This window comes from Uloborus diversus, chromosome 4, assembly GCF_026930045.1.
Source record: "Uloborus diversus isolate 005 chromosome 4, Udiv.v.3.1, whole genome shotgun sequence".
NCBI lineage: Eukaryota > Metazoa > Arthropoda > Arachnida > Araneae > Uloboridae > Uloborus > Uloborus diversus.
In genome coordinates, this window is record NC_072734.1 from 76,400,650 (window position 1) to 76,417,999 (window position 17,350).

The window sequence follows — 17,350 nt, forward strand, 5'->3', positions numbered from 1 at the left end:
CGGTCTAATTTTCTGAATTAATGCATTTTTATCTTTTAGATTGTCAACCATTGTTAATGCTGATGAAATTCTAGTTCTTAAAGAAGGAGAAATTGTGGAGAGAGGGAGGTAAAAATATTTATTTTCTGTAAAAGTTGATCTTTAAAATGAAGCAATAATTTAATAAAAGTTGAAATTTTGAGATAGTTGCAAATTTGATTTAGCGCACTTTTTGTCTTCTTGCAATAAAAAGTAAATATCATAGAAAGTAGCTACTTGCTCTCACAAATAGAAAAATTGAACAAGAATGTTGAAAAGAAAAACTCTTTGACTATGAAATATCAGATTAATCAAGATTGAATATTTTTATATATCTAATGCTAATTTTTAATAGTTTAGGAAGAAAAGACAATTGCTGTGTAATTCAAGTGTTGTGTTTTCCCCTCTTTTTCATTGGTGGAAATTTTTGCTGTAGTTTAAAATTTTGTTAATCATTTTCCCACCTTGTCCTTTGCTTTTTAAACTTGTCTTTTGCTTTTTAAAATAACTTCAGAAAGATAATCTGATTCAAGTTGTAACAATGTTTTTTTTTTTTTTTAAGTCTCAGTAATTAGAATTGAATTAAATATGATGTTTTATACTAAGGGGTTGGTTATAAAGTAACTAATAATCATCACAGTAACTAACAGTTTATTGTTTCATTTTACAAAAGAAAACTTTTAACCAATGATAACTAAGATATGAAATAACAGAGAGCCAAAAAATTGTAATAAACAAAGGCAGAAAAAAAAAGTATTGGAATATTTGCTCATTTTTTGGGCTGAAATTCCTCTTTACCTTATATGAGGAAATATCCTGTATATCCTAAATATCCTATATGAGGAAATATCTTTATATGAGGAAATATCCTATCCTATTTACCTTATACAGAGGAAAATAAGATGATTAATCCATTCCAGACTTACCTTTAATCCTACTCCAAACTAATAGTTTTTAAGCAGTTAGAAGCTACCTTTATAAAATTTAAGTACTAGTAAGGGAGGGGGATGGATGTCCAGTTTTGTAAAGGGAATTTACCACCACCTCAACCAAGTGGGTTGCTTGGTCAAACAACCTAATTGGAAACTTGTCTCCTAGCTCTAATTTTATTATTCACTGATTCACTCACAACGCCACGTTGCATCTTTTGCTGTCGTTCCTGTGTGTTCTTGGCTTATCTTTTTTTTACAGAATTTTTTCAGAGTTGCTTTTGAAATGCCTCCTAAGTGATTGAAAAGTTATACTGCAGCCTTTAAGTTTAAGATAATTAAGGCAGAAGTAATTGTAAATCATCTTGCAGCCAGATAGCTTGGCATTGACGGGAGATGCGTTTGCCGTTGGAAATCGGATAAATTAACCATCGAAAGTGAATCAAAATCGAGGGATACCGAAGGCAAAAAGGGCAAAATGGGGATTAAAAAAATATTTCATTATCATTAATTAAAACTACTAACGAGAAATAAAAAAATATTTATTTACATTTTTAATCCAGCTTTCTTTACTACTGATAGTGCTTTTAAGTTGTTTGATGTTGGGTGCACACTTATGGAAGGTGCGGCGCATACACTAAAAATTTTTTTCTTTGAGAATATATTACAATGCGGCGCTTACACCTGGTGTGGCGCTTATTCCCAAAAGTATGGTACATTAAAAGAAATATGGGTGAATGTAATTTTTCAGATTTTTTTTTCAAATTGCAGGCATTTGAATGAAAATTCTGATGATGTATTGCCAGGAAAAAGATTAAACACACATCTTGAGTCTGAGTAATTTTGTTACTCATCCATAACTGAGCACTCGCTACAATGCTAAAACTTGCCAAATTTGTGTTTCCTACTCTCAAACAATGACATAACTAAAAATGCTAACAGAGATGTTAAGACCATAATTGCACCTGAGAAATTGAGTTAGTATTTATCTTAAAATTTTTCAGCAACATTCAAATTCATTTGCTTTTAATAATATCTGTACCTCAGGGCCAGGAGGACGTAAGTCACATTGTGGTAATTTTATAGGAGTGAGGAAAACATTTTTCTGGCGCATACAAAGGTTGGAAAGTGCTCTCTTTTTACCCTGGTAAAAAAAATTAAAAAGGATTTTAAAAAGAATTATGTTCACATGGCTCGATGTGGAACAGACTTCTACATACAATACGCAAATAAACGGAAAATTGCAGTTATTGGAATTGCACATCAGTTGGGCTCTGAGGTACAGATATTAGCTTCTGCAGTGACTCCCAAAAGTGTTCGTATTTGAAATTTTTTAGTAAAACCAAAATAACGCAAAACTGGATTCAAATTTGAAGTCCGATACTTTTTCACATCATTCCTATGTCATTCTAAATAAAACCCTGTAGTTTTTTTCAAAATATTGATGAATCTTTTTTTTGAAATGAGACAAAAAATGAAGAGACAGAAAAAAAAAGGCCACAAAAGTCATCGTACACTCAAATATTTTCGAATAAATTCATGATTAGAATTATCATGTATCGATTTTTTATTGCTTTTGCATTGCATTGACCCTTAAATGTTATTTGGCTTTAATTTTGTGTTTATTCATTCCTTAATATTGTGCTTATTACTTTAAAATGGTTGGTATTCGTAAAAAACCACAAACACCATTCAAAATTTGAATTTTTTCTTCACATTAGCGGTAAATTGGTTTGAAATGTCTCTAAATTAGGTTATTTATTCCATTCTATAGTAAAGTGCTTGATAAAATGCTTTAAAGAAGGAATCAGATCGAAAACAAGGTCATAAAAGGTCAACCAGCAAAGTTGACAAAGTGTGATCGGAGATTTCCAGTTAAAATATTTATAAAAAATACACATTTGAAGGCTGTAAAAGTTTCTGCAGAGTTCAAGGAAAATTTTTACATTTAATTTTCCCCTAAAATTGTTCGCCAAGTTCTCTGATTAGCTAGATGAAATAGGACCTCTTCCCTCAGAAATTTTCTTGGCCGTGTGAAAAACAGAGAGCTTACACTTTTCATCGCAAAATCAATGATAAATGAGCTCAAAGCGTTTTGAAATTACGTCTTACTTACAGTTAAAAATGAATTCAACATTTTTGGTTAAATTGTTGCACAATTGTAAATAGAAGAAAAAATTAGGAACTTAATTTGAAGAACTTAGTTGGACGAGTTAATCAGGACGGTGAAGGTGTTCTTGTGCGAGGATGCATATCAGAATCAGGACTTGCTAGTTTGGAATTTTTTGGTAAATAATGAATCATGCTGTTCATTTAAATATTTAAAAAACAAATTTTAAACTCTTAGCCAAAAATTTAGCTGTCAAAAACAACTTCATTTTTTAAATCAAGATAACGATAAGAAGCCCACGGTTTTCAACGTTTGTGTCTAGTGCCTCAAAAAGTGTTCTCCAGATTTGAACTTAATGTAATGTATCTGGAGGCTTGATTACAAAAATAGGGCTTTGAAACAAAAATAGAGCTAGAAACAGTAACACTCTCGAAGTGTGGTTGAACACTTACTCAGAAATTACGCAAAAAAAAGAAGGAAAAAAGAATGAAATTTACTCCCAGACGTTTAAAAGATGTTGCTGATACTGCATAATGTTCTACTAAATAATAACTTAATAAAAAGTTTAAATTATTCAGTAAAATATAGACATTTTTTAAAGTGTACAAACACTTTTGGGAGCCACTGTATGTAATCTTTACTAATAATAAAGCTAAAAGTCACTCTGTCTGGATCTCTGTGACGTGTATAGCGCCTAGACTGTTCGGCCGATTTTCATGAACTTTGGCACAAAATTAGTTTGTAGCATGGTTATGTGCACCTCGAAGCGATTTTTCGAAAATTCGATTTCGTTCTTTTTGTATTTCAATTTTAAGAACATTTTACCGAGCAAATTATCATAATGTGGAACCGTAACATGGGCGAGCAACTTGGTGAGAAATTCATCATCAGTTATTGGCAAGTAAACAGGCGAACCAAATGACCTTTTAATTTTCTACTACGGGCAAAGCCATGCGGGTACCACTAGTCAGTTAATAATTTAATATATGTTTCCAAATCAAAATATTTGGAATTCTATAACTCAAATCTTACATAGTGCCTAATGATGCTTTAAGGGTACAGAATCTTGCCCTTTGCTCTTCCCTATTTTATATAATGGAGACTTTACTTACTTTACTTCTTTTACTTTAATTTATTGATAACTCTTGCTGACTTGTTTGTAAAACTCTTATTTGTGTTCATATATGTATTAGTACATTATTTTTACAGACACAATGAACTTTTGTACATCAATGGTATTTATGCAAGTATGTGGCAAGAGCAGTTGAAGCAAGAAAATGAATAGTAGAACTCAATGTATACATCCTGACACTGTAAATTTTTCATTAGATTAAATAATTTATTTAAAGTATGAGTCATATATTTTGGGATATTTACATAAACAAATTTACATTTCAATATGCATTTTTAGAAAATATTTTTATTTACAAAAACAAATCAGTTTTGTAAACTTTCTGAAATATTGTGAATACTCCCCCCCCCCCCCTTTTAAAACAAGAACTCTGCTGAGTCCCTTCTTTTCTTTTTTTAAATATAATTTTGAACCAGTAGATTTTGGGAGAAAGAAAGTAGTAATAAGGAAATTTGGCAGAAAAGTTTTGAAACTGCAGATTCTCATTTTCGTTTTTTTACCTCCTAGTTTAGACAAAAAAAAATAAATAAATAAATAAATAAATAAATAAAACAAATGAATGTTACATATATATATATATTTATCAAGCAAAAACTTACTCTAAAAAATTAAAATTCCAAGTAACATTTATAGGTAGCTAAATTATTTCTCAGAAAATTTTAGTGGAAGAAAAAATAATGCGTTACAGGCAAAATAACTCCATTTTCTTTCATTACAGAATAATTTTAATGATGGTTCAAGACTTTTTTTTACAGTACAATAGACCTGGGGTCTCAGTGCTCGTTTCAAGTGCTTCCCTTTTCACTTCACTTCAAGTCATTTTTTATTTATATATTTTTAAAAATACAGTGAAAAATACTTTTAAATATAATTTAACATTTTTATTTTAAAGTCTGAAAAATTTTTGTGCATAAATTTTAGTTCATTTCAAAAGAATTAAATATCACATTAAAATAAAGGGTTTAATCAAATTTGTAGTATTAAAGTTTTTAATAAATTTCCACTACAAACTGCTGCTCTCAGGTGGGGATATATTAATATACATTGTGTGAAAAATTTTATACGTTTTCGCAGATTTTAAATATTTGAAAAAAAAATTAAAATAATGGCATCAAGTTTTTTTTTTTGTGTAGAAATGTAAAATTACTCTTATTTCAGAACAACTAACATATAAAATACAACCTTGATTTAATGATTGTCAAGGGACAGGAAAAAGGTATCGTGAAGTCAAGGATATCGTTAAATCGAGGCAGTCAGATCCAAACTAATGAAATGTATTGTTAAATAGGGTATCTTTAAATCAAAGTTATACGTATTAAACTCAACCTTTATTTGCCACTCCAAGTGAAAACCGGTATTTAAACTAGCCCTCTTAGCAAATGTGGAATTTGAGAAAAATAGAAACATTCTGTAACAACAAAAGTTTTATTACATAACTACATAAAATTCAATAACATAACACCTGTACACCTGAGAAATAAATATTAACTGTCCGAGTCTCATCAATAACGGTTACTTCTCAGCAAACTCCTTCCAAAATTCAGGGCAGTTTTCTTATGGTTTTGATATTTACCCCAAGCACCAAACGGCACTACAAGGGATGTAGCATTATCCTCTGAACCAAACTGTAAGGCTTGATCTGTAACGAAACCGGCAGCTTCAACCGGATCGTTGCAGGTGTTTACGGCATCACATATCTCCTGATCATTCATTGAAAAATTTACTCCATCAGTTGTTAAGATCAAAAATGAATCTTTCCCATGTTTTACCTGAAAATTGCAAAAATATTTTATTTTATTGTGCCATGAGCTTTGTTGTATAAGAATTTTGCTCTTGCTCATAATATTAAATACTCACTTCTAAAGATCTTGTATCTGCTTGTGCTGAAACACCAAAAGGTTTTAAATCTAAATCTCCTAAGCTTCGTGTCATTGCTAATCTTCCATTGACTAGACTTCTACCTAAGTTATCCACTTTAATCATTCCGCCAGATTTTAAGATTCTTTCCTAAAATGAAATATTTATTAAAAAAAAAAAAAAAAAAATATTTCCACTTTTATTTTATTTTCATGATAGAAATAAGTTCATACCAATATTTAATTATATCAATAGTTGTAGAATCGTAAATCAAATATTTGAAGTAGAGAACATCAATTGCAGATTTAATTATCAAACAGATCTAAAACTTGTAGAAACGAGCTGATGTGTGCCTCACATGACTTCCTTTTACTCCATTTTAATGTCATTTTCCCATTATTGGCAATTTTAATGTGATTCAATAGTTTAATCTCTAAATATTAAAAACGATGGCCAAATTAAAACCAGATAAAAAAAAATCGCCAAATTTTCCGCCAAGTTGGCGACAAAACTTGGCGACCAAAAGACTGGCGATATATCGCCAAGTGTCCGCCAAATTGTAACACCACTTAAGTTTGCATTGATATTAACAATGATTTCCCCCCAAAAAGGTGCAAAAGACCCCCTTAGGAACATCCGAAAGCAACCAAAAGGGGAGGTGCACAACTAGACCCCACTACGAGTCTATGTACCAAATTTCAACTTTCTAGGACATACCATTTTTGAGTTATGCGAGATACATACGCACATACATACAGACGTCACGAGAAAAGTCGTTGTAATTACCTCGGTGATGGTCAAAATGGATATTTCGCGTGTCTATACATTCTTAGGCACTTTTCCGCATGTGGTCGAATCGAAAAAAAAACTCAACATTCATTTGGGGGTGAGCAAAATGGAAATTAAGGGCGATTTTTGAGTGAAATTTTTTTCGCGAATACAATACTTCCTTTTTTGTAAAAGGAAGTAATAAAAAACCGACATGAACTAAAATAAACTTGCTTTTTAAAATAGTCTAATCAGGTATAATTATTTTTTCTTTTACATGTAAGTAGTGATTTCTGTGAAATTAATGGAATGATTTTGCAATTGAATTTAACATATGTTAAAATTCATAAAAAATTAAGAAATACGTTTTTTTTTTTTGTTTTGGCCTAAAAAATTTCTGGGCCGAGATACAGGCCGCCAAAGATGGAGGTCCTGTCATGATTTCTTACTTGGGATTTGCATCAAAATTTTTAAAGTACATTATCTCGGGAACGGTAGAACATATTTTGTTGCGGTTTGTTTTATTTAAAAGGATATTTTTTCTTGTTTAAAAACATATGCAACATTTTGAAACATGTGCTTTAGTTTTGTTTCCACAGTATTTTGAAGAAAAAAAAACTTAAAATATTTTTATTTTTCTCAAATATGTCAATTTCAAAATTTTTAACTTTTTTTAGTTTATTAGTACCACTGAGCACCACATTCCCTGAAAAGGAGAGCTTCCACTTTTTTGTTTAACAGATTTTAGAGGCATTTGAAAAAATGAGGGTTTTTAAGGAACTCTTTACATAATAGCAGACCTGAAAATTCAGAAAAAAATTTCGCAACAAGTGGCTAGAAAACCATTTTAATTGAGTTATATCGAGAAATTTTCATTTTGAGTCTCTACTTTATCCAGGAGTTTTATTTTTTATGAAAACTAGAACACGGTCTTTAGCCGATTCGCTGTATTTCCCCACTCAAAATTTCAGCGTTGCGCCGAAAGAATTGTTAAGTGCAATGCTATTTTGTTGTCACTAAATTTCATATCTTGAATAAAATTGGGACTCAAAATGAAAGTTTTGTTATATGACTGAATTGAAAGTGTTTTCTGGCCACTTGTTGCAAAATTTCCTTCTGAATTTCCAGGTCTGCAATTATGTAAAGAGTAATGACCCTCATTTTTTCAAATGCCTCTAAAATCTGTTAAACAAAAAAGTGGAAGCTCTAATTTTCAGGGAACGTAGTGCTCAGTGGTATTAACAAACTGTAAAAAAATGAAATTTTTGAGAGAAAAAAATATCTTAAGCTTTTTTTTTTTCAAAAGACTGTGGAAACAAAACTAAAGCACATATTTCAAAATGTTGCACATGTTTTCAAAAAAAAAAAAAAATCCTTTTAAATAAAACAAACCACAACAAAATATGTTCTACCCTTCCTGAGATAATGTACTTTAAAAATTTTGATGAAAATCCCAAGTAAGAAATCATGACAGGACCTCCATCTTTGGAGGCCTGTACTAAGAATTTTTTTGGGCAAAAAAAAAAAAAAAAAGCCCGGAATAGGAAGTGACTGAGCCTGGTGGAGAACCTCTTAAGGAAGCCAAGAGTGCCAAACAAACTGGTAGCTAATATAAAATTAGCACTGACCAGATGAGTGACCGAAGCAGTTCAACTTGAGGATTCAAGGCAAGGCATGGTATTTTCAGTAAGTTACCACCCTATAGCCAGGTCTAAGGCAGAAATACATAAAATATACCTCCAGCTCAGTCATTCATTCGAGTTCATCTATCCATAAGCACGAAACTGCAGTCCTCCGATGGAATGACTGAGCTGGCGGTATATTTTATGTATTTCTGCCTTAGCCCTAACTATAGGGAGGTAACTTACTCAAACTCCTGTGGTTCAACAGGCTCTTTAATCTCTTGATATGGGCCTCTGCATCTTCTGGCTGTCAGAAGGTATGAGATTTCAGACAAGCAAGGACATTGTGGATGCAACAACAGGCAAGTAAAACTCCTTTCTGAAACAGGCTTTCACGGAATATTTCCAACAATAGCAGCACTCTTTAGAGCAGTGTGGAGAGTCCCTAAGGGACTAATTTGAGAAGGATTAGTTTTCCACTGCTAAATATTTTGCAAGTTTTCTTCGGCTAAAGGTCAAATACTTTTCTCACAGACCTTGTACACTGCTGTAATTTCAGACTCTCGCAGTAACTTACACATTTTATATTAACTTACTTTTTCAGATTTCAAATCAGCTGTGTGATCAGTGGTTAATTTTTTCACATCTCCATTCCTACAGAGTAGAGCTCTGCTATCACCAACATGTCCAACCACTAATTCTACACTGTTTCTTAAAAGGCAGACTGTAGCAGTTGTACCAGATGTAGTAGCATCTTTTCCTATAACAGAAAAATAAAATTAGAGTATATTTCAATATGAATTCCCAGCATTTTAATAAAAAGATACAAACAAAAAAAACATATAATTAAGTAACAAAAATCATAGTTATGTAGCACAATATATTCCATCTCAAAATTTAATTACTTAAAGTTTAAGTAACTTTAAATTTCTCTTCAAGTATCCAAATGACTGTTCTGTATGAATAAAAAAATGAAAGAAAATAATAATGGGCGTTTTCACCTGAATATATGTGACATTTTTATGCTACTTTTTCTTAAGTCCTTTTCATTAGCTCAGAATAAAAAAATCTAGCATTGGTAAGAAATCAATTTACATACTCTTATGAAACAATTATATGCACAATATAATTACAGTAAACTCTCGATTATCCGTGGGTTTTTTCACATTTTTTTAGCTTATGACTGTGTTATTGTTCGTTTTTACCCTTTGCATTTATTTTTTACATTCAATGTTAGTAGATGCAATGTAGCAACGTTTTTAGCTATAATAAACAGTTATCTATTTTTTTACCTACTATTTGGACCATCCGTGGTTACCGTGCCACCCTATTCCATGGATAATCAAGAGTTTACTGCATTCCCAGTTTTTTATCATTAATTTACAAAACTTGTGTGTGACAATTGAAATCCCAAATTGTCAAACACGTTACAAGTTTTATAAAACTAATAATTAGTTCAAAAAAACTGAGAATGAATATTATGTATGTAATTGTTTTATAAAAGTATGTCAAATCGGATAATATTAACCAATGCTCAATTTTGTTGCTGATCTAATGAAAAAGAGTTTGGAAAAGATAAAAAATAATGTAAAAATGTCACATGCGTTACGGTGGAATCGCCCTAATAAAAGTAAGCACAAGCCTGTCATTAAAGAAAGTAAATTCCCTAAAGCTTATGTACTTATATATTTGCATATAAGTAGGTATTTGATAGTGTGGCAAGTCAGCACAAAACTCCTAAGCAAGACCCTGCACAATTAAGCACCAGGATTCCAAACAATTTGTGAGGATGGCGCTGCCAGGGTCAGCAGGGTCTGATGTGCATGCGAAAATCAAGGAGCAGCGACTTGAAATGTGGACCAACACCAGTTGCAGGATTATATTCTTTACAGTGTTGCTGTATTGGTACAAAAGGATAAACGGGGATCAATATTTAGGTCACTTGTAAATAATTCATAAGATGTCTGTAAATTATCACTCAAATATATAGTATTTGAAAGGAAACTTTGTGAATTTATGCCTTCTCATAATATAATTTGCATTAGGTACTTGAGTTCATACCTAAACAACACCCCTGGAAAAAATTAGGAATGACGAGCCTTAGAGAGCTTAATGAATTGGAACTGTATTTGGTGTGGAGGGCAGGATAATCATCCAATTCAGCGTGAAGACTGGATATGGTATTATTCAGCTGCTTGGAGTTCCTTTTATTGACACTTCCTGCCTTCTAAAATAATGGAATTTTCCAGGTTGCCACTGGGGCCACATTATTTGTGTTTGGTTTAAAGGATAAGTTTGACAATTTTACCGAATGATTTGGCTACATAAATTGCCCGACATGAACTTAAGTTTAAAAGGTATGTTTGTGCATTGAAGTAACCACAACACTTCAGCAACTATGTTTCTCTATTGAGCCCGGGCCACATTTTGAGACCATGGAGCTGGGGCAGTCATTTCAACAGTTGCATTCATCATTTCATCCAATTTTCATTATTTTTAGCCACAGAAAGAATGTAACTGCATCACAAAATTAAATTATGAAACTTTAATGCAAATGTTTGGGTAGATATTAAATTTACATACTAGGAAAGCAGTAAAACTACGCAACATTAAAATGTCTCCCTTCTTCTTGTCGAACATTTGCTAATTTTAAAAAATGTTGGCTAAGAAAAGTAATCTTGCTGTGATGAATGGATCATAACATCTGTCAGTTCTCTTAGCTCTTTATTATTAAGCAGGGAAGCAAAGTTGTGAAAAATTTACAAATTTGGGTCCCTTTCTGGTAGAGACCCTGAGCATTTGCCTCACATGCCCTGATTGAGCTTGTACAGCTTCAAATATTCAATTTCCTAAGATTCGTGGGCCCTCAACCTATGACATGAGTTGTTGAACTTAGCTAAGTAAGAGGATCCATGTGATGTTAGCAGGTATCCTATGACTTAAGGCACTTCAGTATAAGTTTTACTCTTATCATATGCAATTAATTTTAAAGTGATTAAATAGTGTAGGATTTGAATGTGTATCTTACCTGGACAATTAAATATTATATGCCTAGCATATGCATTATTTACTTCTTGGAAAGAATACTGAAGAATTGTTTCTAAGTCTTTTTCTCCACGAGATAACCAGTATAAAATATTGTCTTCCATATGTTCACAGCAAAAATCTGCACATTCTGATCCTCCATGACCATCAAATACAGCAAAGTATAACAGATCTGGCTTTAATTCCTTTAATCTGTCAAAAAAAAAAGATTATTATAAAGCATAAAATAGAAAGAGGAATTGCAAAATATCTCTTTTTGTCTAAAAGCCTCTCTTAAGCAAAATGCTATTTTAAGCTTTTTAAAATCTTTATTGAAACAAATTTTTGAATCAATTGAAAACTTTTTTTGGTTATGATGTGGTGATAACCATAATTTATCCCTTCCATGTCCACTTAATATTTAGGCTCGGTGGTTAGGCAGTCAGGAGAGGGCAATTGCCTTGACCCCTCATGGCCTTGAATTATGAAAAATTTACAAATGTGAGCATGCTGCACAGTACACACCCTTTCACATCCTCTTGGGAAAATTGGATAGGATAGGGATGCATAGTTGAAAAATTTCTTTTTATCTATTTCAAGTTCTTTTACGTATAGCATGAAGAACAGGATGAATTGTCCACTGGAAGAGTTCAAATACATATATATTTACCTACTAATTATTCTTGTTTCTGTTTTGTTACAGCTTTGTACTAGCCAGGGTCGTGCAAAAATTTTGGGACCTGTCGCAAATGACCTTTTACGCGCCCCCTCAATATATTGTTTGCCACTACGTTCCTACATATATTTCACCCCGCATTTTAAAAATTTTGGGTCCCCTTGAGGCTTGGGCCAATAGGTGTCCCTTCTCTGCCCCCCTTCCCCCTAGTTCTAGCATATATTATAAAGACCTCAAAATTGAAGCATTCTCTCAAAACTTAAGTACCTGATTTTTCTGAAAATGGTAGGTCTCAATTGATAAGGATCATGTTGGTTAGGCATAGCCATTATTTTTGTTAGGGAGAAGCAAGCATAGACGTAACAAGACGGTGGTTTTTATTAGTCCCTCCCCCTAAAGTGCCAGACCCGTAGAATTAACTGTCCCAAGAGAAAGTTTAAAGCGCAAAAACACAAGTTCAATTTTGATTCACCAAGGAATAAATTAGGAGTTTTATGTGATCAAAACAAGTATACTACATTCTTTTAATATTTCAATGTGGAGTTCAATTAACGCATTAGTCCTTAATGGATCATACGTACCATGGCCACAACATTCTATACAATGACTTTTGCCAAGATTTTTACTAATACCATGAATAAGGAAACTAAAATTTAGTTGTATTTGATCTATTTGTTCATGCTTTTTCTTAAGAGAATAATAAAACATTGTGACTATTAAAAAAAATAATAATAATTAAAAATAATTTTAAATATTTCAAGAAACTTATGTTATGTAAAAGGTGTGACTTTTTGTTTTTTAAATCCATAACCAACTACACAATTTTTCAAAACCTGCAGAAACTACATATATTTTTCTATAAAAAATGATGATTTATAATCAGTGTAACAGGTGTGACTTGATATGTACAATCCAAAAAAGACTTTTGAACATAAAATGAAACATATATTTTAAAGCTATTATACAATGCCAATGGACTAAAAAAGTGAGTGGATGAGATATAAACTCAAAAGTAAGTTTTCTCAACTAAAACTCTTCTTGGAAAAAGAGCTTATCACTCAGTCCCCAAAGGAAGTTTTTGGGTACAGCCTTGAAAATAATTTTCCCCCCAATAGAAAATGCATCTAAATGCCATCTTGGTTAAAATATAAATAAATAAACACAGGCACATAATTATATTTCATGAAAGATCCACTTAGCAGGCCCCTTCATCTCAAATTTTGTATAAATTGCATTTTGCTTTTGCATGCATTCAATTCAAATTATTATGTAGAAGAAAAAAAAAATGCACACATGCATGGAAGTACATTTATTTTTCAAATTCCGGGAGGGGGGGGGGGAGTTTTCCCACTTCAGATCCTTATAACAACCTTTTTAAGTTGTTTACGATGAATTGATTTATGATGTTTTTAAGACCAATAATAGGAAGATATATATACAAATACAAAAGTGACGACCAGCAACAGGCTCTCAGCCCAGCTAGACTGGTCCTAGTCAATTTACAATCCCCAGTGAAGATCAATGGCCCTCTTAAAACTATCTACTCCCTTGCTCATTACCACCTCTTCCGGTAAACTGTTCCAAGGTTCCACTACCCTGCTATAATAATAATTTTTCCTAATATCCATGTTAGCTTGAGATTTATATAGCTTAAAACAATGACCCCTTGTCCTGTTTTCAGTGCTAAACTTCAGCCCCGTAACATCTTTCATTTTAATAAATTTAAACAACTGAATCATGTCCCCTCGGTCTCTTCTTTACTCAAGACTGTACATTTTTAACCTTCTAAGCCTGGAATCATAGTCTAAGTGAGAAAGTCCATTTATTAGCCTTGTAGCTCGCCTTGGATCCCTTTCCAACACATTAATGTCTTTCTTAAGATAAGGAGACCAAAACTGAACAGCATACTCCAAATGAGGTCTTACCAAACTTCTATATAAGAGCAGAAGAACTTCTTTAGATTTGTTTGAAATAGATCTATTGATAAACCCAAGCATCTTATTGGCCTTGTTACTAGCAATGCTGCACTGTTGGCTAAACTTTAAATCCTGACTTATTAAGACCCCCAGATCAGTAACTTTGTCAGCCTGACTAATGACTGAACCTTGCAAATAATAACTTGTACACTTATTTCCATGCCCTAAATGTAGCACTTGACCTTTCCCAATATTGACAGCCATACCCCATTTATCAGCCCACTCCGTGATATGATCTAGATCCTCTTGCAGCTGTTTTGTTTGTTCTTCATTATCTACAGTCCCCATAACTTTGACATCATCAGCAAAACAATTCATGTTTCCAGAAATATTTTTGCGAATATCGTTTATAAAAACAATGAACAAAACAGGCCTAACACTGATCCTTGTGGAACCCCGCTTAAAAACCTCACTCCAATTAGAATAATTTCCCCTTACAACTACCCTTTGTTTCCTTCCGGTCAGCCAGTTTTTTACCCAAATGAAAGTTTTCCCTCCTATTCCTATATCAGCTAATTTGCTAAGTAGAGCAACATGCGGTAGGGCAGTTCTCAAAAGGTGGGAACAAAAAAGTTAACTTTGAGCAATTTCAAAAATTTTCAAATTTGACATCAATTTTGCTTTTATTCTATAGTATGCATACCTAGAACACAATATATGAACATGAAAAGAGAGCAGGTATTTGTAAAAATTGTTAATTAGCAAATGAAATCAGCAGTCTGTAGGTAACAGATTTTGGACATTGTTGTCCTGTAGGTAACAGATTTTGGACATCATCTTAATGTAAGTTTCAACCATTTTTGACAATTGTTAATCTGATTTTTAACTTTTCCAATGAAAATTTTATTTACTACTTTTTTAATTTTGCAATTTTATGATAAAGAGGATATTAATCAAGTACTTTAATGGCTATACATACTGCTCTTTACATATAATAAAGTTTTGGAATGATTTTGAAAAAGTTGATGAAAGGTAAAAAAAAGCTTCAAATTAAAAATAATACAAATGTAAAAAGTGACATCAGTTTTATAAATGAATATTTTTGTTTAATGTCATAAAAATTAAAACGATGTCTAAAAATAATTGTTGAAAAAAGAAATTCGTATTTCTATTTGGAGATCGTTAAATTATGTTTCGAAAAGAAAGAGAAAAAAAAAATTCTAAAATAATAAAAGCGGGGGAAAAAAAAAAATTGCTAGCGCAAGTGATAAAGTTGCCAAAACTGGTGCAGCTGGCGAAAAACTACATTTGTCAAACTGGATTTCCCCTCTGGTAACCTTTAGCTTATCGTACACTGTGTTGTCGCCAACGGAGTTTGCTTGGCGATTTTAGCGCAAAATGGCTTTCGTTCGATCATAACCAGCCGTGTTTCTACTGTAATTTATGTATTGTTCAATGTGTAACGTATTAATTATGCAAAATACCAATGGATTAAAGAGGATAACATTATAATAACCTTTTTTATTGAGGTTAGAAGACAGTAGATGATCAAAAATTATGAATAAACGGACAGAATTATCGGCGTCAAGATGGTAACGCCATTTGGACATCTCACATGTATGTTTAAGAAAAATTACTTTTCTTCTAAGATACTGCATAAAAGCTTATGAAAACACTTTTAAACAATTGAAAATTGATTCTCAAGATCGATAAATGCCTTTAAAACGAAAACATCATATACTTAGTTCTCAAATAATAGCATTGTAAAGATCGCAACTTTTGGACATACATTCAAATTTCAAACTTACTTTTTCCTAAAATCGTTTACAAAGTAAATAATCTGTTTTTACTTTTGTTATTTGTGTAAAATATTAACAAAAAATTATTCAGTGTAAGATTCATAGCTTTAATTTTTTTTTTAAAACGTATGGAAATAATTAAAAAAAAAATTTTTTTTTATGGTACATTTGCTCAGTTAACGTTTTGGTATGTCCAAAATTGTGCCTTTTAGCAAAGAAAATATTTTTTAAAGGCATTTGAAGAGCAATTTTTCCATAATTTATGTCAATTCTTGTCTCTATACAGTATTATAGTTTAACTCAAAAATTTTTGAGTTAATTAAAATGAAAGTTATTTGGTGTTGAAGCTTCAAAGTTGAGGTCTGTGTTTGCTCCCACCTTTTGAGAACTGCCCGGTACCTTATTGAAAGCTTTTTGAAAATCAATGTAAACAACATCAACAGGCTTCTTATTGGCTAATTATATATATATATATACATATATCAGTACAATAGCAGAATCATTCAGTCTTGATAAAGGAAGAACTAAAATGTATTTAATGAAAAATATTCATTATCTGGTTAAAAACTTAAATTGCTGCAAACAAAAAACAATAACACAATGTAAGCTTCCCTCAGAAATTAAAGTGCTTACAACACAAAACCTTAGGTTTAGAAACTCAATTCTCTAAAACATTGCATCATCTCTGTAAAATAAAGCCTTCGGGGACATATGGCCTCATATTTTTTTTTGGAGATGATGCAATATTTCAGAAAAATGACAAGTACACATTTGACTTGCAAAATACTTATGTTGAAGCCAAAAACTCCCTCCGATACTCAGAAAATTAATGTTAATCCATCCAAAAATCTCCTTTGTCATTTGAAATTATGAAAGCCTTGTGTTGAAAAACAATGAATAAGTTCCACTTACCTGTACCGGTCTTCATTAGTTGTTCGGCGACCTATAACACTAGCAGTTCCAACATTTTCTACAGATATTTTTGGTATCGGTTTTCCATGTTTTATGCTAGCTTGTAGCAATAGAGGAAGGTCAATCCTGTTATCCCATATTCCGAGGGTATCAAAGTTTTCTTGTTCATTGCGCTTTGAAAATGTTTGAGCAGTTACATTTTGAGGCAAAATATGAGAAACAGAATACAATCTTTGAAAGTTTCTATGATTTTTAACATTTCTTTTCATAGAAACAAGCATACGATAAGAATATTTTGCTGCCATTAACAGAGATGATTTAAATGGAAGTTAGTTACTTTACGATTAGAGATTGGAAACGTATATAAGTGCTCATGAGAAAAACGAACAGAACATATAAATGTTTATCATTCAAAACACAGCTTTTAGTCAACATCTATAATATTCACCATATTTTTCATACCAATTCAGTGGAGAAGAAAAACTAAATAACTACGCGCTGGAAGTAAATTTGTAAACAACATTTGACAATTTTTAGCATCCAATCAAAATCAACTATAGACGCAACTGCTGCATTTAAGCGCCATC

General features: G+C 31.9%; 2 protein-coding genes across 2 annotated transcripts in view; one reads left to right on the plus strand and one right to left on the minus strand.

Annotated features, from left to right (window-relative positions):
- The window catches only part of LOC129219663 (ATP-binding cassette sub-family B member 6-like), a 50,104-nt gene extending 45,723 nt beyond the window's left edge, over nt 1–4,381 (plus strand). Inside the window, exons 19-20 of the mRNA XM_054853940.1 lie at nt 40–108; nt 4,267–4,381. Of these exons, the coding sequence (XP_054709915.1) occupies nt 40–108; nt 4,267–4,342 (145 nt within the window). The 3' untranslated portion in view covers nt 4,343–4,381. The remainder of the gene's footprint in view (nt 1–39; nt 109–4,266) is intronic.
- Nucleotides 4,382–5,608: 1,227 nt separating this feature from the next.
- On the minus strand, nt 5,609–17,292 carry LOC129221124 (protein phosphatase 1K, mitochondrial-like). Its single transcript, XM_054855569.1, has 5 exons — nt 16,764–17,292; nt 11,465–11,673; nt 9,033–9,196; nt 6,047–6,196; nt 5,609–5,958 (listed from the first exon to the last, which is right to left on the minus strand). The coding sequence occupies exons 1-5, from the start codon at nt 17,066–17,068 to the stop codon at nt 5,692–5,694; spliced, it is 1,095 nt and encodes a 364-aa protein (XP_054711544.1). The 5' UTR covers nt 17,069–17,292; the 3' UTR covers nt 5,609–5,691.
- Nucleotides 17,293–17,350: the final 58 nt, after the last annotated feature.